The sequence below is a fragment of the Myotis lucifugus genome, unplaced genomic scaffold (assembly GCF_000147115.1).
Source record: "Myotis lucifugus unplaced genomic scaffold, Myoluc2.0 scaffold_23, whole genome shotgun sequence".
Lineage (NCBI taxonomy): Eukaryota > Metazoa > Chordata > Mammalia > Chiroptera > Vespertilionidae > Myotis > Myotis lucifugus.
Window position 1 is genome coordinate 5,633,709 of NW_005871071.1, and position 22,340 is coordinate 5,656,048.

The 22,340-nt window shown below is 40.1% G+C and overlaps 1 protein-coding gene across 2 annotated transcripts in view; it reads right to left on the minus strand.

Annotated features, from left to right (window-relative positions):
- The window catches only part of MAPK6 (mitogen-activated protein kinase 6), a 34,221-nt gene that overhangs the window by 5,881 nt on the left and 6,000 nt on the right, over positions 1–22,340 (minus strand). The window contains exons 2-4 of one of the 2 annotated variants that reach the window (XM_006085949.3): positions 8,014–9,194; positions 7,581–7,725; positions 1,860–2,024 (exon numbers count right to left, since the gene is read on the minus strand). In XM_006085949.3, coding sequence (XP_006086011.1) covers positions 1,860–2,024; positions 7,581–7,725; positions 8,014–8,568 — 865 coding nt within the window. In that variant the 5' untranslated portion in view covers positions 8,569–9,194. The remainder of the gene's footprint in view (positions 1–1,859; positions 2,025–7,580; positions 7,726–8,013; positions 9,195–22,340) is intronic. The other variant, XM_014453444.2, reaches the window with a different exon arrangement.

Consider the following 22,340-nt stretch of genomic DNA (forward strand, 5'->3'; position numbering starts at 1 on the left):
TATGATGGAGGAAAATGAAAAAGAAGGTATTCATCTAAAGACATTACCCAGAAAGGGACCTAGTAGTCTTAATGTGTTAATTCATATAGAGCATATCTATGAAGTAAATCTTTAGTTTTAAGAACTTTAAACACTCTGCAGTAGTGAGCACAGTTCTGCCACTTGTGAATACCAAGGATATTTGTCCAATGGTTAACTTAATGAATCCATTATCAAAGCCTCTCGTTCAACACATACTGAATAAATTCCAGCCATGAGCCAAATATTCAGGTTAGTTTGTAGCTGACTGAGACATGGTCCCACCTTAATGAGGGTAGCAAAAAGAAGATTCAAATTTAGCTAGATTACAATGCTTTAATAGCAATGTCCTATATTTCTAGCTTGTCTCTTTTGATAAGACAGAGCAATAGAGCCACGACACACTCCAGAGCCTAACCACTTGATCCCTAAGCAGTGTCTTTCAACTTGGCTGGCAGGGCCATACCTGTAGGTTTTAAAAACACTGATACCTGCCCTGGTCCCCACCCCACCTCTGGATTCTGACTTAACAGTCTGCATTTTTAAAACGTTCCCACAGAAAACTCTGAGGCACAGTCAAGTGCTATGTGACTGCTATTCAGTTATGAACAGGATGTCGTGACAGGGCTATAAGATTAGGAGCACGAGAACCAGCAATGGAATCTGATTGTGAGGACAGCGAAGACTGGTTAGGAATGTAGAACTACTTAAAAGGAAGCCCACAAAACCTGTTGAAATTAAATACAGCAGCTTCCTTTTTATTTAGGCATTTACTATATGAGTTCCAAGCACATCTGGGGGGAGGGAAGGAGACAATGTCAACATGATTTGCAATCTAGTGCCTAACTACCTCTACACTTGCTACTTTAAAACACTGACACACGCCCACTTGAACCACATACAATAATCAGAATTGGTAATATGAATAATGGGTGTATAATTCAGATGTTTAAGATGTTTAGGAAACTACATATCTCTAACTTTGTGATTCATGACAGAACTATATAATCCTGACACTGATGTCTCTTAATATAATTCTTAAAGATATAAAACACAATCAACTTTTAAAGAAGATATTTTTCATGTCTAATGCTCTTCCTAAAAAAAAAAAAAAAAGTTTTTATGACAGATTACTATACTAGTAAAAGTTAAAGATTTTTGTATCTTATTTATATCAAATCTAAAGATATGTCAGTATTTTTAGATATGAAATTGCTTTAGTGTTCAACAAAGTTTTGATTCTCCCCAAGTTCCTACTACTTTCAAGCTTGCACAAACTTTCACTTTAGCACTTAATACTAACACCAATCTGCAAACTTATGTAATGTGTTTGCTCAGCACGGTTTTGCTCATTCCTTCACTTCCTCCTTGTCCTGAAGCCTTTGCTTCTCCCCTCCCCGCCCACCCAACTAAATTCACTTTTTCATACCTAAATCATTCTTACTCATACTTATACTTATTTATATAACCCTCACAGAATTCCATTCCAGCTTAGTGAAAGTCAGTGATCCAATATGCTCACCTATGATAGAGGTATAAACTGGAAAAGTAAAAGGAGTTAGAACCAGGAGAGAGGTATGCACTTTTTGAAATGTGGAAAATGATTCAAAGGAGCAAAGAAAACAGATCCCAGCTTAAGTGCCAGGCCAAGAAAGAGAAAGTGAGAGTTTAAGTGTTAGGTATGCCTTAAATACCTAAAGACTATTTTTAAGAGAAAGTCATACATCTAAGGATAAAAAGCTAAAGCTTCCTACACAGATCTTGCTTACTTATACACACACACACACACACACACACACACACACACACACTTTGTGACGGTTATTCTTGAGTCACAATACCTTCTCGACTAATTCCTGGAAGCAGCTGAGTTAAAGGTTTGTGTGGCTCAGTCATGTCATTTCTAATGTAAACTGGAATTACGCTGAGAAGCTCCTGACGATCTTCCTCATGAACAACAGGAATAGATTCTAAAATCAGCTGCATCTGTTCAAGTTCATGTGCACCTGAATGAGATTAAAAAAAACACCACACCAAATATAATATAAACAAACACATTCCTCAATGTTTACATATTTGGTAATAAACATTCTAAAGCTCTAAGAAGTTAACTTAAATATTGTAATGACCATTGGGGAAGAAATGGTTTTAACTGAATCATTAATCAGCAGGTTTCATTGTTTTTTTAATATCATTAATCTTCTCAAAAAGCCTATCTATTTCAATTTCTAGTTATTAATATATTTAGTTTTAGCTCTTTATTTCCATAAGAAAGTCTGGCCTCATGTTAAGGTATCAAAGTAGTTGGGGGGAGGTGGGGAATCAATGAATTGGGATTCAAGAGACTTGGATTCTAGCCTTAGCTATACCACTACCTAATTGGCTATGTAACTTTGGGAATACTTAACATGGTGATGACTTGATTTCATCAACAATAAAATAGAAGGTTGAACTAGATTTGCAAAACAAAAAGTTTTATGATTATGTGTTAGGCTCAGTTAGCATTTCAGGACCACTATTAAATAAAAGAGGAGACTTTGGGCTAAATGGGTGACAAAAAAAAACAAACAAAAAAAAAAAAACCCACCACCATTCATTTTGCTTTTCCACTAAGTTCTAGAAATTCATTCAGCATTCAAATTTTTCCTGAGTGCCACTATAAGCAAGGCACTTTAGACTATAGCTGTGAAACAAATCAGACCAAGTCCCTACCTTCATGGAGTTTACAATCTAGTGGAGAAAAACAGATAATAAATGTAAACATTTATGTCAAATGATGACAAATGCTATGAAGAAAAATAGAGTATGCTAAGGGGGAACACAGGATTGTTGGGGGCAGGGTATGATCAAGGAATACCTCACTGAGAAGTTTAAAGTTGAGGAAATTAGGGAACATACCATATATTCATATGGATAAAGGAAATTCCAGGAAGATGGGAAAAGGCCCAAAGGCCCTGAGGAGAGAGTAGGCCTGGCATGTCTAACAATTAGGCAAGTGTAGCTGAGGAAGAGTAGAGCAAAGAAACAGAGCCCAGCCTAAGATGAGAACACAAAGGGTCTGCTTTATCCTGAACTGGATGGAAAGCCATTAGTTTAAGCAGGGAAATGACATCATCTGACTTCTGCTTTCAGAGAACTACTATGGCTGCTATGTGGTAACTAGACTATAGATAGCAAATATTGAAGCAGGAAAGCTATGCAGAGGGTCCTGTATTAGACCAGGAAAGAAATATTAGCTGACTGAACTGGAGGGTGGGGGGTAGCAATACAGATAATAGCAAGCAGTTAGATTCTGGATATATTTTGAAGGAAAAGCCCACAGAATTTGTACTGACAAGGTGAAGGATGATGATTTTGGCCTAAACAACTAAAAAGTGGCTGCTTTACTATGAGGAAGACAGCAGAAAAAGAAAGTTTTGAGAAGCTATTAGAGATCCAACTGATATATTAAGTACCAAAAATAAGGCCAGGACACTTCTTATAGGTTAAAAATACACAGATTTCCAATGAATGCTTAGTCCCTGCCATTTTATTGCTCGGTTCATTTGAGAGGCCTATACCTAATAAACACTTAGATCTCTCTTCATGCTGCTTTTATCGAACGGTTCACAAACCTACCAATAAAGCATTAGAAGGAAACTACAGGTGGATCTTTCAAATACTTTCACAAATAATTCCATTAAATGTTTAAAGTTTACATGAGTTGACAATAAAAGTTATCCTATTTAGAGGTGGTTTGTTTTTTTATCTAATTCTTTTTATTGCTATACGTAAACAATATCTGAATATACTACATGAACATTTAAAAATACACTATCTTTGTTTAATCAATACAGCAGTAAATTCTGACCCCATTTCATACAACTTGGAGCATTACCTAGATTTTAAATTAAACAAATTAAATTTTTGCTTTCTTGATACAATATTATTGTGATAACTTTAAAATATGTCCACAAATGCTTTGATAGTCTTCTCTTCAGAGGGTGATATCCAATTCACCTCCCCTTAAGTGTTAGGTGTACTTTGTGACTTGCTTCTAACACATGAAATAAAGCTCAAGTGACAGTGTGTCACTTTTGAGTCTAAGTAACAAAAAGATATTTTGCATTCATGATTTTTGCCAAAGGGGTCAGAGCAATTCAAAAGAGAAAGAATAATATTTCCCACAAATGGTGCCGGAATAACTAGATATCCAGGTTAAAAGAATGACAATGGACCCCTACTTCACACCATGCATAAAAATTAACTCACAATAGATCACGGACCTAAATTTACAGCTAAAACTATGAAACTCTTAGAAGTTAGACAATAGTTTCATAGATATGACACCAAAAGCAGAAGTGACAAAAGAAAAAAACAGATGAATTGGACTTAATCAGAATTAAAATCATCTGTGTTTCAAAACACACCATCAAGAAAATGATGCCTGGCCAGTGTGGTTCAGTGGTTGAGCACTATCCCATGAACTAGGTGGTCACGGTTCAATTCCCAGTCAGGGCACATGCCCGGGTAGCAGGCTCAATCCCCAGTAGGGAGCATGCAGGAGGCAGCCGATCGATGATTCTCTCTCATCATTGATGTTTCTATCTCTCTCTCCCTCTCCCTTCCTCTCTGAAATCAATAAAAGCATATTTTTAAAAAAGAAAATGAAGCGATAACCCACAGAATGGGAGAAAATACATGCAAATCATGTATCTAATAAATGATCTGTATCCACAGTATGTAAAGAACTCTTACACCTCAATTATAAAAAGACAACCCAATTAAAAAGTAGGCAATGGGTCTGGATAGCCTGGCCGGCGGGTCTCAGTGGTTGAGCATTGACCTATGAACCAGGGGTTCATGGTTCCATTTACGGTCAGAGCACATGCCTGGGTTGTGGGCTCTATCCCCAGTGGGGGGCATGTAGGAGGCAACCAATCAATGATTTTCTCATCATTGATATTTCTATCTCCCTCTCTCTTTCTGAAATCAATAAAAATATATTTTGCCCTGGCCGGTTTGGCTCAGTGGATAGAGTGTCAGCCTGCAGACTCAAGGGTCCCAGGTTCGATTCCAGTCAAGGGCATGTACCTTGGTTGCGGGCACATCCCCAGTGGGGGGTGGGCAGGAGGCAGCTGATTGATGTTTCTCTCTCATCGATGTTTCTAACTCTCTATCCCTCTCCCTTCCTCTCTGTAAAAAATCAATAAACTATATTTAAAAAAAAAAATATATATATATATATATATATATATATTTTAAAAAGTAGGTAATGGATAGATATTTCTCCAAAGAAGATATGGCCAATAAACATATGCTCAAAATCATTAATCATTAGGGAAATACAAATCAAAATTACAATAAAATACTACTTCATATCACTATCTCACATCCGAAAGACAGACAATAGGACAGACCACACTTTAAATAAGTGTCGGTAATAATATGGAGAAATTGGAACTCATACACTGCTAACGGGAATGTAAATGGTACAACTGCTTTAGAAAACGGTGTGAAATTTCTTCAAAAATTTAAGAGTTCTCATGTAACAGTGCTAATGGTTACAGGGTATCTTTCAGGAGGGAAAAAAGTTCTAAATTAGATCCTGTGAATATACTAAAAAAATATTGAACTGTATATTTTAAGGGGGTGAACTATATGGTATGTGAACTTTCTTAAAAAAGATACATTAACTTTCTTTGCGCTCTCTTTTGGACATTAGTTCTGGGGGAAGCCAGCTGCCATATTGTAAAGACACTCAAGCAAGCCCACAGTCAGAACTGAGTAAGGCCTCCTGCTTAAAGTCATGTGAGTAAGCAATCTAGAAGTAGAACCTCCTATCCCAGCGAGCCTTCAGATGACTGAAACCCCAACCAACATCTTGACTAAGCAAATCTGAGCTAGAACCAGCTAACGAAGCCACTAATTCCTGACTCATAAAAACTGTGAGATAATAATTTGTTGTTTAAGCCACTTAAGTTTTGAGGTAATTTGTCACAGAACAACAAATAATAAAATAATTATTTTATATATGCTGGAATATAACTTGTAATTACAGTATTGTTCCTCAGAAAAAATGCAATCCACTTAACAATTTCATTTCCAGTAATCACTGGTATTTTCTCACAGTTTTCTACAATGAAATTTAATCACTATCACACATCATGAAAGAAATTCCAGATAAATTTAGGGGGGAAAAATTCCAATAGATTAGTTAATGTTAGGTAAGCTGAGTGCTATAAGTATCAGTATCAAAAAAATTTAAGGGCACTTATATATATCATCCTTTCAATAAAGCTTTCTTATGCACCCTAATCTTTCTTTTATTACTTTTGTAAGCAGACTCTGTTCCATTCTCTTCCTTCTGCTCTTAATACAAACTGGAATGGTGGGAGGCCCACTCTAACATTGGTTACAGAGGAAAAAAGGTAAGTCAAAAGAGAGAAAAATACCCAAGTCACCAACACATCCCTTCTCTAACAAAAAATCTTCAGCACTCTACTATTTCCTACTTTTTCAAATGGAAACTCCTCTGCCTACTTCCTAAGTGTTCTGGCCCCATCTTAACCAATCATAAATATGACACCTTGTTTTCATCACTTTTCTCACTGATTCATGTATACCAGGCTCATGCCCTTATTTATACAGATACCCATAAATAGATATCACTTTTTCTCTCTCTCTTTTCACCTTTCAAAATTCTTCACTATTCCTATATAGTGAAAAATCCTTTGACTCCTTTATGTCTTCCATTTCAGCCATTACTGATATAGCTTCTCTAGGTTTGTAGCTTTTAGAGTCTGTACTAAGTAATTTTATACCAACTTAAAACTTTGCTTTATGATAGTTGGTGTTTTTCATGGATTATTTGCCTCTTCCCATCTTGACTAAATTCTCTCTCACACACTTTAGACTCCCTCATAGCACTAAATTCAGCAAAATATATCTGAGCTGGTTTGTTTGATTCGGAAAGACCACAGTAGGCAGGCAACAGGATATGGCAGCTCAAACAACAGGGATGATTGGGCAGGGCAGGCAAAGAAAGAATTTCTAGATTTTCAGTAATAACTAAAAAAATGTCACCAGGAAGTGACAAAAACTGACAGAACTAGGCAACTCAGATATCATTTGACACAGATTACCAACAAGCGTCATGGATCTAAGAAATACATACAAAAGAACACTAGAACTCTTTTTTAAAAATGTATTGATTTGAGAGAGAAAGAGAGAAACATTGACTTATTCCACTTATTTATGCATTCTTTGGTTGCTTCTTGTATGTGCCCTGATTGGGGATTGAACCCACAACCTTAGCATAAAGTGATGATGCTCTAGCCAACTGTGCTAACCATCCAGGGCAGAACACTATAATTCTCACTAAATTAACTGAGTAAACAATTCAGTGACTATGTGAATAAGTTTTCTCAACTTTTAAAATATTAAAAATACTATTTAATCTTTACATTTTACTATTCCAGACTATAATAAATTGTTTTAAGTCTTAGATAAGTATTTCTTCATAGATACATACAAAATTATTTCTTTCTGAAATTTTACCCCATATATTTTAACTTTCTAACCTGCAAAGAGGGTTTTACCAGTCAGCATTTCAGCAAAGATGCAGCCTGCAGCCCACATGTCAATGGCTTTAGTATAATTATTAGGAGAAAGTAAAAGACGCGGAGATCTGTACCATTTAGTAACCAATCCTTCAGAAAGATGACCCTGAAAAAGAAATAAAAATATACTTTAATTTTTTACTTTAGCAGAAGAATAGTAAAGAATCCTGGATCTACAAAACAAACAAAAAATAACCATAATTGTGAAATCCTAAAATATTATTGATTCTAAGCATGTCCTCAGGTGAGGATAAAAAGTAAAAGGGTACTGTATTATGTAAAATTTAATATAAATAACTAAAAATTCTGCCACAATACATAAAGGAAATACAAAAGTACGTATTCCTAATGATGTACATCAATCAAGGTCTGTCTGAGCTGGCTTTCCACGTACCTTATGGGAATAATGGGGATCCATGATCCGCGCAAGACCAAAGTCACCTATCTTCAGCACCAAGTCTTCAGTATTAATGAAAAGATTAGCTGGTTTGAGATCTCTGTGCAGTACGTTTGCAGAGTGGATATATTTGAGCCCACGTAGCAGCTGATACATGAAAAGCCGGGCATGCTCTTCCAGTAAAGGGCCCTGCTCCAGCACATTAGCCAAGTCTGTCTCCATGTACTCCTGAACAATGTAAACACTGTTCAGTTCGGTAAGAGAGCCCACATCATCTGTTAACTGGTTTCCACTAGGACCAAGAATTTCAAACACTTTCACAATGTTATCATGGTCAAGTCTTCTAATGATTTTGATTTCACGTAGAGCATGTTTGACACTCTGGGGATCAGTAAGGACAATTTTCTTGATGGCTACTCTTTTGTCACAGTCATTGTCTACAGCAGAAAAAACCAAACCATTGCCTCCACAGCCCAATGGTTTTAAGTCCATATACCTAGAGCCCAGATCAAAACCATGAATGTTCATGAGACTTTCAAATTTCTCTGCCATTTTGAAACCCTACTATTGCCTTTTCCTTTCGAATTGTTGAACTGTGTAAACAAGGAAGAAAACTGGCATCAAAAGGATCTTTCAAAAAGGGAGAAGAAAAACAATTTTGCTTCCACAGCAAGATGGTTTCTTGATGTTCATTGCATATGCCAACCAGGCCCGTTGAGTTCCCCTTGGATTTAAAGCTCAAAAAGCTCTCCTCATATTGAGAATTAAAAAGATTGGAGTACTCATAGTTCAAGAAAGGGGCAGCAACTCTGCAGACATTTAAAGAAAACACTCGAGAAACTCAAACGGAATGAAATGACATACTATGCACTCAGATTTACTGTGCTAAACGATTTAACATTTAACAAAAATGTGAATAAATATGCACACAACAGGCTTCTATGAACATTCTCCTCACAGTGCAGATACATTCAGTGTTGGACTGGTCCTGAGCAGCATCATTCTAAGGTGCTGGTAAGCACTATTTCCGTTTTGCTTCTTGTCTTCCTTTGTTGCTGTATATTTCAACAGGAAGCCCTGGCAGCTGTTGGTTAACAGATGTCTTCTGTTAGTGATCAGGTGGCTCCAGCTCACCACAATCACAATCAAAGCTACCGTCCATCTTACTCTGATACAACCTAGGAGATGAGAAAAAAGAATAGTTACCACTGCAGAAAATGTTCTTTTCTTCAACTCTACAAAGTGACACGAATTGGGCATTTAGCTATAAACTACTACTGATACATTAAACTTATTTTATAGTTACTAAATTTTAAGACTATGTGCAATCAAAAATAGCTATCTGTGTTGTAAGCAATTCACATGTGTTGGCTCAAGACTCCAGGTCCCACCACACTAGATTCTTTGTAATATTTAAGCTTATTAAGTTATATCATTTCTTAAATGCCAACAAGTAAAGGAAGGGAAGTTCAGAATATTTTTACAGAATTCTTTAGAATTTTTTGAGGGTTAAAACATTAGTAACACAAAAGGATAAATAAATAGCACATGTATTTATTTATTCTTGGCAATTTATCTTTAAGGAACACTTCCTACAGAAATGTTATAAAATTAACATACAAAATACTTTTTTGGGTAATGGCAAAATATTAAAAACAGCTAAACTTTCAACAATAGAATAAATGAATTATATTCATTTAGTGGGCTGCTATATAATAGTAAAAATCAATGGTTGAAATCACTAAATATACACAAAAGCAAATTGCAGATAAAAATGTGCATGCTGAAACTAGTTATATCAGGTTCATAAACATGCAAAATAATGCTATTTTATGGGTACATACGCATATATCAAAACTATAAAAAAACATATATAAGACTGATAATAAATTCATAACTTCCTTGAGGAATAAGGGAAGGGATTAGAACAGTGATGGCGAACCTATGACACGCGTGTCAGAGGTGACACGCGAACTCATTTTTTTGGTTGATTTTTCTTTGTTAAATGGCTTTTAAATATATAAAATAAATATCAAAAATATAAGTCTTTGTTTTACTATGGTTGCAAATATCAAAAACTTTCTATATGTGACACGGCACCAGAGTTAAGTTAGGGTTTTTCAAAATGCTGACACACCGAGCTCAAAAGGTTCGCCATCACTGGATTAGAATCAGGGTGGGATTACACAGTATGCTTCAAATATATCTTTAATATGTTATTTCCTTTTGAAAAACTGAAGTATGACAAATTGAATGTTATAGAGCTGAGTGGTATGTATACGAAGAGCTCATATTATAGTGGGGAAAGACAGGCCAATAAATAAACAAAACACACAGATGTCAGAAGGCAGTAAGTGTTGTGGAAAAAATAAAACAAAAGGGGGCAGGGAGGGTGGTCAGGGAATGCCTATCTGATAAGGTGGTATTGGAACAAAGCTCTAAAGGAAGTATGGGAGTGGGTGGGCCTTAGGGATGCTATGTGAGTGTTCCAGATTGAGGGGTTAGCACTGAAGGTGAGTGTGTGTCTCATGTCTAAGAAACAACTAGAAGGCCAATGTAGTAGCCATTTAAATGTATATGCAAGTAATACAGCCTAATCCCTAACTAGAAAGGGTTACTATTGCTGACTTTTGATCTAAAAGGTGGCACCGGTGCAATATTCCTTTATTCAAAAGGTCAATCATTTATTTGTTTGTTTTGTTTTTGTTAATCCTTGCCTGAGGTTATGTTTCCATTGATTTTTAGGGAGAGTAGAAGAGAGAGGGAAAGACAGAGAGAAACACCAATGTGAGAGAGACGCATCGATTGGTTGCCTCCCGCATGCCCCACAACCAGAACCAGAAGCCTGAAACCGAGGTACATGCCCTTGACCAGAATCGAACCCAGGACCCTTCAGTCCACAGGCTGATGCTCTATCCAATGAGCCAAACCTGCTAGGAAAAGGGTCAATCATTTAAAGACAACGAGAAATTGTATCAAGTATGAAATAAACCAACCCATTCTGAACATGATGTGACAACTTCCAATCACCTTCAGCTGTGACTTAAGAGAACCACTAGGACTTTCAAACACATCAGCTGTTTCAGAGTAGTAAAGCTTTTGTACAACAGATAATCTGGCTTAATTTCTCGCCTGCTTCATATTCCTACATACTTTACATGTGGAAATACAAGAATATAAAAAATACTAGAGGCCCGGTGCACAAAAATTTGTGCACTCGGGGGGTCCCTAAGCCCGGCCTGTGCCCTCTCGCAGTCTGGGACCCCTCGGGGGATGACCACCTGCTGGCTTAGGCCCACTCCCTGGGGAATTGGGCCTAAGCTGGCAGTCAGACATCCCTCTGGCAGCCCGGGAGCCCTCAGGGGATGTCCACTTGCCAGCGGGGAGCAGGCCTAAGCTGCAGTCGGACATCCTTAGCGCTGCTGAGGAGGTGGGAGAGGCTCCCACCAGCACTGCTGTACTGGTAGCCATCAGCCTGGCTTGTGGATGAGCAGAGCTCCCCCTGTGGGAGCGCACTGACCACCAGGGGGCAGCTCCTGCATTGAGCATCTGCCCTCTGTGGTCAGTGTGTGTCATAGTGACCAATCATTCCCAGTCGTTCTGCTGTTAGGGTCAATTTGCATATTACCCTTTTATTATATAGGAGTGCCTGGCCAGCCTGGGTGAGGGGCTGAGGGCCGTTTTCAGGCTGGCTAAGCCCCCCAGTGGGGACCCTCACCCCATGAGGGTGTGGCCAGCCTGGGTGAGGGGCTGATAGCTGTTTGGAGGCTGGCTGGAAGCAGGTATCTGGGATTTATTTGTCTTCTATAATTGAAACTTTGTTGCCATGAGCAGAGGCCACAGCCGGCTCAGGGCTGGCGGGAAGCTTGGCTTCCTCCATCGCTGGGGCAACCAAGCCTCCCGCTTGCTCCAGCTCCGTGGCTGCCGTCCGCCATCTTGGTTGGGTTAATTTGCACATAGTCGCTCTGATTGGCTGGTGGGCGTGGCTTGGGGGCATAGCAGAGGTACGGTCAATTAGCATCTTTGTCTTTTATTAGTGTAGATATAGCACTTGCCTCAAAGTGAGCAAATCTTCAATTCTGAGAAATCAACAAACATGAAAAATTATGTGAAAGAGAAATTGATAATATTAAGAACTCAGGGACTATTTAACAAAAATTGATACTTACTATCCCTGAGCTCTTTTAATAAATGAGTGCTTCTTGTATCTGATTAATATTATGAAGGACAGCAACAGCATAATAGCTTTCTTTGTTTTACTATAACAGAGATGCTTTCTTCAGTTTGCAAATTTTTGTCTGCTTCTCAGAAATCAGAAAAAAAAACCAAGCAGACTCCTAAAAATTCTGTAGCTTGTCAGTCAATTTGTAGTAAAACATTTAAAAGTTAATGTTCGCAAATTAACTTTTGAATTAAAAAAATACTTCATATTTTAAAGAACTTTAATTAATGTGTCCCCTTGTTAATTTTTTCTAGTTGTATACTTGTTGATACTTCCTAGATACTACCAAATATCCTAGAAAAATAGTATTTTTCAAAGGTTCCAGTACTTCTGAAATTTTTTATTTCTAGTTTCCACAAGAAGTAGAATGTTTGCCCCTACCTTTCTGCCCTAATATAGATAATTCCTTAAAGCTCAAGTTTTAAGTTTTTTATTAATGCACATTTTTAAGTCAGTTCTATAGACTTAACATAAGAACAGTAAAATCTTTTAAGTACTCTCTTAAGCTTCTAGTTCACTAATAGAGCAATCACAGTCCAGCACAAATAGAGCTTTGTCAAAAACGACACCACTATTATCTGACAGAATAGCACTATAGTAGGAATTGCAGCCATGAGAGTGAGATCTCTCAAGAACCCCTTCCCATCCACATCTGCCCTCTTTAAATTTTAGTGAGACCAAGCATCTCAGATCAGAAACAAGGGTGAAAACACCTTCTCAGAAATCTCAGTGACTGATCTGCACTCACAGGGGTAGAGGGTGAGTAAAAATTCATCTCAGGAAAAAAAAAAATCATCTCAGGGAAGGTAGGAGTTTGTGCCTATGCTGAGAACTGCAGTCCTCACGGATTCAGATGATAACGATACTAGTACTGAAAGCCTTGAACAGACTTCAGAAATATGAGACCATTCTAAAAAAGAAGGTAATATTTATCAACAAAACTGTAATTCTACTAGAAAGTGAGGACTACACCAATAAAACTGGGGAGAGGGGAGAACCCATTATTTACAATGACAGTGTTTGCACAGTTATCTGCCTCACTGTTCTGTATTCTTCAAAGTTCTTCAACATCCTTAACACCAAAAGCTACTGGAGCATCTTTTCAACCAGGAGCTTGAAAAGTAAGCCCACCTTAATCAGTAAGTTGGAGGTAATATTATATCTCTGCATGATAAAGTGGATCCAGTAAATTAGTCACACTCATTCAGCAAGTATTTGCTAATTTATATATTATGTGCCTGTCAGTATACTAGGCACCAGGGATAAAATCTATCTCTGTATATATAAAAGCCTAAGCTACTGTTACGACCAAAGGACCAGAACAACCAGTCGACCAGTTGCTATGATGTGCACTGACCACCAAGGGGCAGATGCTCAACGCAGGAGCTGCCCCCTGGTGGTCAGTGCACTTCCACGGCTAGCCAACCTCCCCCAGTCCCTCCCCCTGCCGGCAAACCTCCCGCAGCCCCCCCCCCCGCCCCTCCCCCAGTCCGGCAGGCCCCGTCCAGCAGCCAGCAGGCCCCGGCTGGCAAGGGGCAGGCTCCCAGCCCCCGGCTGGCATGCCCCAGCCAGCAGCAGGCCTGGCCCTGATCGGGACTGGGCAAGACAGCCCCGATAGGCCCTGATCACCAGCCAAGCCTAGGGACCCCACCCTTGCACGATTTTATGCACTGGGCCTCTAGTCTATAATAATAAAAGGGTAATATGCTAATTAGACCAGACATCCTTCCTGACGTCATTACAGACGTCCTTCCTGACAAAGCCGGGGCCAGAGGGAAGCTGGCTGGGGTCCCGGGTGCCTGTGGGTGGCCAGAGGAGGGAAGCCCGGGTCCCGGAGGTAAGCCAGTGCCGGAGGGAAGCCGGTGCCGGCACCAGGGGTAAGGAAGGCCCGCTCTTGCACAAATTTTCGTGCATCAGGCCTCTAGTGGTAACTATAAACAGACTTGAGCCCTGCCCTCATGAAGTTTACCAGTACAAGTATGGTTGGAGACAATAAAGTAACACAAGAAGAAGGGGAATGCAAAGGGGACAAGTGCTACCAAGGAATGGCACAGGATGCTATGAGAGCCTACACTGGGCGATGTGACCTAATTAGAGAGATCAGGATGTATGTGTGCTCTAGGAGCCATAAAAAGGCAGAAGCCTCCCATGCTCACTCGTAGTGACCATGAAAACAGCTTTCTCCTTACCACATTGACCCTCAGAACAGTTGCATTCCAAATCCTGATCTCTCCAACCATCTCCATCTTTCACATCAATCATGCAGTTCCTTGGCATCACTCAACTATACCAGCAAACTACTGGTCAGAGTATCCTCCATCCACATCAACAACCTCTAGAAATGTCCCATTTATGCCATTTTCTCTACCATCTTTCATGTTTAACTTCATAAAAGCAACATTCAAGGCTTACACTTAAGAAAGATCTGGGGTTCCACATCATTCTGTACTTTCCACACACTTCAAGAAAAGAAAAAGAAAACTAAGATGACACATTAACTTAAAATGACCCTTCCCAGCATCCTTCCCATTTCTTTACCTCCAAATGTTACCCATTCCTACCAACCTCAGTGCTGATACTGTGTTGCTTGGACAGAGATCACTAAGGTTTAATTAGCTGGGCCAATGTTGTTTTGTTTTTAACAATTTGATGAATAAAATGAAGTACAGAGAATGATTTATAAGACTGAAGTTGGCTTTATGCTTTACCAGTGATCTTTTTTCAGCGATCCACCATAAGAAGGAAATAAAAGCTCTCTATGTAGCCCAGGCTGGGTATCAGCTTCCTAAGCTTGCAAGACAGTTCCCTGGAACTACACTAGACACAACTGTCTCATCAAGCATTCCTTTCTTCCCTAAATTACCTCCTGCTTTCTTGTCATTTAGCCTAGCCCCCAGACCAAGAGAAATACAGGTACTCTGAGTCAAGCCTAAGTGTATAAAGTAAAGTTATAAAATGCAAAAGAAATAACTTCACTCTGTCCCATCACCTCCATTCTATAGAAAATGGATAGTCTTTCCCTCTTATCCAGTTACAACTTGGCCTGGGTCAGTCAGTAAGGGAGCCTGGATGTGCAAAGCAAGTTTGAGATGAGGGCCTTATGCATAACAGTTACTTTTCTGGTTCTCTCCTCCAACTTCCACCCTGCATCTTCTCAGGATAAATGCTTATGTGGGTCATCTGGCCTGATCAAACTCACTGACAGCTCTCCCCCTCCTCCCTCTTCAACAGCTCTTGCCTATTTTGCTCTTCTCCAGGGTCAAGTGAGTAATTTGAGTGAAATGGAATCCAGCCAGCCTCACATCTTCTCAGCCAAAACCCCAGCTGCTATTGGGGAGAAGGGAAAGGTTGAGATCTACTTATATTCACCCAGGACTGACTCCTAACCCTGGCACAGAGAGGTGGTGTTGCAGCAGTCACCCTTCCCTAAATTCAAGTCTCAAGCTCTCATTAAAGCTACTAAGTTTCTAGGGCAGAGAAGCCCAAAGGCTACGGCTTAACTGTTTGCTCATATGCATTCTTAACAAAGCCCTTGCTCCTAATGTAGAATAGTCCTAAGAGTTATCAGGAACCCCTCTCAGGATCTGGACCTAAAAGAGCCCCAGAGTGCAAATCAGTGTCAGTGAATGATCTTAGAAACTTGGGATGGCAGGGAGAACCTTAAAATTAAAACACCAAAGACTAACAGGCTTTGCCTACTATCAGGAACTACTGCTAGCTACATAAACTTTCAAAGTCAAAGACAGATGATTACACAGCAGCAGCAAGCAAAGTATCCAATTTTTAAAAACTTCTCTTCCAGCCCTGGCCAGTGTGCCTGTTGGTTAAGCGTCCTCCCATGCAGCAAAAGATCACCAGTTCCATTCACAGTCAAGGTACGTGTCAGGATTGCCAGCTCAATCCCCAGTAGGGGGTTGTGAAGGAGGCAGCTAATGATGTTTCTCTCTCTCAATAATCTATAAAAATATATTTTAAAAAACCACTTCTCTTCCATTTCCAACTTCTTTCTTAAATTGCCTGAGTCTTTACCTAAATACATTTTAATTTGCCTCTGGCCTTAAAAAGGCCATCCTATCCAATAAAGAGGTAATATGCAAATTGACCATCACTCCAACACACAAGATGGCCGGCAGGGGAGGGCAGTTGTGGGCAATCAGGCCTGCAGGGGAGGGCAATTGGGGGGACCAGGCCAGCGGGGGAGGGCAGTTAGGCATTGATCAGGCCTGCAGGGGAGGGCAGTTGGGGGGAACCAGGCTGGAGTGGGAGGGCAGTTAGGCATCGATCAGGCTGGCAGGGGAGTGGTTAGGGGCAATCAGGCAGGTAGGCAGGTAGGCAGGCGAGCGGATGGGAGCCAGCAGTCCTGGAGAGGGTGCAGGCCGGGCTGAGGGACAAACACCCCCCCCCCCGCACAAATTTCATGCACCAGGCCTCTAGTCCTACCTAATAAAGAGGGAATATGCAAATTGACTGTCATGCAGTAACAAGATGGCTGCGCCCACAGCAGAGGCCGAGTTCCCGTAATGAGCCTTAATGAGCAATCAGCAGGGACCTGAGGCTGCGTGGCGCTGGGCCAGGGGACCTCAGGCTGCATCCCCCACCCCGGCACCGGGCCAGGGGACCTCAGGCCACACCCCACGCCCCAGCGCCAGGCCGGGGGACCTCAGGCCATGCCCCCTACCCGGCGGCGCTTGACGGGGACCGTAAGGTGCGCCCCCCCAGCCTGGGCCGGGGGACCTCAGGCTGCGCCCCCCCCACCCTGGCGCCAGGCCAGGCCACCTGAGCCTGCGCCCCCCATCCGGTGGGGCTTGATGGGGGTGGGGCCAGCTGGTTCTGGATCTCACCCAATGGAGGTGGGACCAGCCGGGTCTGGGTCTCGTGCAACTTCGAGGAGCACGTGGGTGGGCAGGGACTTGACTCTGGTTCCTGTGGCACACCCCAGACTCTGACAGGAGGAAGATTTTCATATACATTTTACTAATTTTCTTTCATCTCTGACACTTCTATTATAGAGAAAGGGCAAATAGCAATATTAAAATATTTCCTCTAATTAATTCCCTTTTAATGTGCACAAATTTCATGCACCGGGTCACTAGTTATAAAATAAATGCCACTATGCTTATTTTGATGCTCTTATCTAGTTGCTATTTACTCTAGGGTATCCATATTGGAATATCAGAACTTTATCGACCAGATAAACAGAATAGTCAAATAATCTCTAAAGACCCTTCCAATTCTAAAAGTTGATGAAAGCACAGTACAAGTTTTTTATTTCACAGATTTGTTTCTTCACAAGCATGTATTATAGTGATGCACTCAAACAGGGGCAATGTTCAACCACTCTACACTAAACATTAAAAAAACAATCCCTTCTACAAAATTAAGGCTAGAAATTTAAAAATAATTATAATAACCTTTCATCTCCTCTCCTATCTTCTTCTTGCCCAAGCCCTCACTACTGACTCATCTCCTAACATTAAGGAAATATTGGAGCAAATATACAAGCAGGAGACATGCAGATAGCCTCCTTCTTCAAGTACCTTTAGACATCTAAGAGTCCAACAAGATGAAAATATAAATTTCTGTAGCAGGATAGGTTAGTAACAAATAACTCCCCAAAATCTCAATGACTTGGCCCGGCTGGCATGGCTCAGTGGATGAGCATCAACCTATGAACCAGGAGGTCACGGGGCATATGCCCAGGTTGTGGGCTCGATCCTGAGCAGGAGACGTGCAGGAGGCAGCCGATCAATGATTCTCTCTCATCACTGATGTTTCTATCTCTCTCTCCCTCTCCCTTCCTCTCTGAAATCAATAAAAATATATATTTTTTAAATCTTAGCGACTTACTAAGTCTTGCTCATGCAACAAGTCCCACAAACTGTAGAAGCAGTTACCATCTCTACCATTACCACTCAATGTGCCAAAAGCAAAGAGAACATGGAAATATCTCACTGGTACCTAAAGCTTATATCCAAAAATGATAGACTTCACTCTATTCAGATTTTATTCACCTTTGGTCACATGGTCACACCTACTTCAAGGGAGTGGGAAAATGCAATCCCAACATGGCCCCAGAAGCAGAAAAAGACAAGATGTTTGAACAACTTTGAGTAAAACAGCTTTAATTCTTCTATCCATCCATTACATTTTTATTCAAAAAAAATCTTATTAAGTGCTTACTATATGCCAGGCATTGTTTTAGGCATTAAGGTATAGCAGAGGCTAACCAAAAAACAAAACAAACAACAAAAAATTTAATCTCAAAGACTGCATAATCCTAGAGCACTGTACTAGATTCCTCCCTGTTCCACTAACATTTCTTTCTCCTCTCTTTTCTTTTCCTTTTTTAAAAAAAATATATTTTTATTGATTTCAGAGAGGAAAGGAGAGGGAGAGAGATACACAAACAACAATGATGAGAACCAATGATCAGCTTCCTCTTGCATGCCCCCAAGTGGGGATCGAGCCTGAAACCGGGGCATGTGCCCTGACCAGGAATGGGAACTGTGACGTTCTGGTTCATAGGTCAATGCTCAACCACTGAGCCACATTGGCTAGAGTCCTATCTTTTCTAATAGCATTTTCCTTCCCTTGTCTTTTGCCATCTTCCCCAATCTAATTTAATTTAATCCCTATTCTTCAGATCCTCTGATCCTCAATTTCCAGAGCACCATTCCCCTCCTCATTGTTTTAACTATTTTAAAATAAAAAGTTTGAGACTAAGTAGTTTTATTGACATTTTCTGAGCATAGTACCTAGCACTTAGTAGGCAACTTAAAAACTGTGCTATGGCCCTGGCTGGTTTGGCTCAGTAGATAGAGCATCAACCTTCGGACTCAAAGGCCCCAGGTTCAATTCCAGTCAAGGGCACATGCCCAGGTTGCAGGCTCGTCCCCAGTGGGGGCCATGCAGGAGGCAGTTGATCAATGATTCTCTCTCATCATTGATGTTTCTATCTCTTTTTCCCTCTCACTTCTCTCTGAAATCAATAAAAAATATATTTTTTTAAAAAAACTGTACTATGCCTTGGCCAGTGTGGCTAAATGGTTAATGCGTTGGCCCATGGACCAAAGGGTTGAGGGTTCGATTCCCAATCAAGGGCACATACCTGGGTTGCAAGGTTGATCCCCGGCCCTGGTCAGGGCATGTGCAGGAGGCAACCAATCAATGTATTTCTCTTGCATCAATATTTCTCTCTGTCTTTCCCTCTCTCTTCCACTCTTTCTGAAAATCAGTGGGAAAATATCATCAGGTGAGGATTAAAAAAATAATAATAATAAATAAAAAGATAATAGGAGCACAAAGTGCTAGAAAGGGGTAAACTGAATCATGCAATCTTAAGGTTTATAGTATTGGTGAAGTAGCTTTATGATTTAAAATAGGCTATGGTAAGTAATGAAAGGCTAACAGGTTATCTTCAAATACCTTCTCCCTTTTTTGATCGTTATGTTTACTTAATCACATGTCCATCAATGGAGAGTAAAGGAAGGAAAAAAACTAAATAAATCACCAATTTTAAGTAACGATTTATTTTGCCAAGCAGTTTTGATGTACTTTTACATCCATCATACAAACTAATACATTGCTATTTAAAAACCATAGATTCACTGACAATTCCAAAGGAAATAGAAATTAACCAAGTGAATCAGGATACATATACATATTTTAATTGAAATAATTTCAAGGTGCTCTACTTTCTGCTTTAAAATATAGAGTTTTAAGATATTAAAAAATTGTTGTGGAACATGGCCCCAAATCTAATTTGAGGATATAAATAACATATTTGATACATAGTTATCCCATGTTATAAACTGTTATCAAAGCAATTAATTTTTTAACATATTTGTTTATATTATAAAGGAAGTCATTTTAAAAGACTAAGGGATAATAGTAAACTTCATTAAGAATTATTATGGCCCTAGCTGGATAGAGCGGCAGCCTGTGGACTGAAGGGTCCCAGGTTCGATTCCGGTCCAGGGCAAGGGCATGTACCTGGGATGTGGGCACATCCCCAGTGGGAGATGTGCAGGAGGCAGCTGATTCAATAAAATATATTTAAAAAAAAAAAAAAAGAATTATTATGGCCCTAGCTGGATAGAGCGTCAGCCTGTGGACTGAAGGGTCCCAGGTTCGATTCCGGTCCAGGGCACATGCCCAGGGTTGCCAGCTCGATCCCCAGTAGGGGGCGTGCAGAAGGCAGCTGATCAATGATCTTCTTTCATCATTGACATTTCTCTCTCTCTCTCCCCTCTCCCTTCCTCTCTGAAATCAATAAAAATATATTTTTAAAAAAGAATTATTATGTATATGTAAAGCTTTAGACAATTATATACATATAATTGTCTAAATGTATGAAGCATTGTGCCAGGCATATACTCTTACACTAAATTCTCCTAACAACATTGCAAAATGGGTCTTAAGATCTTTATTTTAGAAACCTTAAATAATGCATTCAAGATCACACATTAGTGAGAGAGGCAGGATTTGAATCTCAGATTTTTAAACCAAAGCCCATGATCTTTACTCATGTAATAATGTAATTTTCTAATTGACAAATACAGTACACACATATACACACACCCAACCCTTTGAGAGTAGAGTGTATTTCCTACAGGACATTCTTCTGCATAACCAAATATAATCATCAAAGTCAGGAAATTCACACTGGTATAATACTCAGATCCTATCTAATACTACTAAGTGTCTGCCACTGTACCAATAATGTACTTGAAAGCTAAAAAAACAAAAAGAAACCCAGTTCAGAATCATGTTACATTAGCTACAATGCAATCTTTAGCATATTTTTTTCCCTTTAGAAGTTTAAAGGAATCAAATTATTTTTTATAGTCCACAAAAATTTACTGAGCACTTGACATGTGCAAGGCACTGTCTGACGGCACATTGGAGAATAAGACAATTAAGGGTTCTCCTCGTTCCAAAGAGTTTATATTCTAAGGAAGACTTAACAAGTAAACTAATAACCTAATTTAGATTTAGCCAAGTGCTATGATTGGATGTCTGGGAAATGGCCTTCTAAGGAGCTGAAACCCAAATAAGAAGGTACCAACATTGCTAAGAGATGGGAGAAGACAGAACTTGGTATTTTGAAGGAAAAGAAAAGATGCCAGTGTAGCCACAGCACCTTGAGGAAAGGGTGTGGGAACTAATCTATATATATAAAAAGCTAAGCGACCGTCCGACCATCCAACTGGCCAGTAGGTACAACACGCACTGACCACCAGGGGGCAGACGCTCAATGCAGGAGCTGCTGAGCTGCGGTGACTTGGCAGCGGCGGTTCTCAGGTGACCCACCCCGGAACCAGAGAGGAGGGAGCCCGATTCTGGGGTGCACCACCTGAAAACTGCCCTCTCGCAATCTGGGACCCCTCAGGGGATGTCAGAGAGCCAGTTTCGGCACAATCACTGCAGGCCAGGCCGAAAGACCCCACCTGCTGGAAGGACCCCACTCACTCCGCAGACGCCCTTCGAGCCGCGGTGCCACCCCAGGAGCAGCCAGCCGGGGAAGGGTCCATTAGAGGTTGGCTCCAGGGCGTGTTTGGCCCATCTTGCCCAGCCCCACCCCGCCGGCCACCTTTTAATTAATTTCCTTTCAATGTGCACAAATCCGTGCACCGGGGCACTAGTATAGAGATAAGATTGGATAAGTTGAAAAGAACACATGAGGCAGGATCCTACATTTTATAACTAAGAGATAAGGGAAACTATTAAAGGCTTTAAGCAATTGGTATGGTTTAATTTATATTTTTAAAATTCTGGTGACTGGGAAGAGAATGAACTGAAGATAGTTTAGTCAAAGTAGAGACCAGTTAAAAGCTACTTCAGTAGGCCCATGAGATGATGGCTAAGACTAGGCTGGTAGAAATGAAGATGTCAAACAGGAGATAAATTCAAATAATATTTTGGAAACCAAGAAAACTTGATGATCCAGTACATATGAGGGATAAAGAACCCAGAGGATTCAGGGATAACTCCTAGGTTCCAATTACTGAGATGGAGAAGACTGGGACAAGAAGAATATGGGAGAAAGGGTTCTAGTTTGTAAATGTTAAGTCTATTTAGATAATGTCTATTTAGATAACTG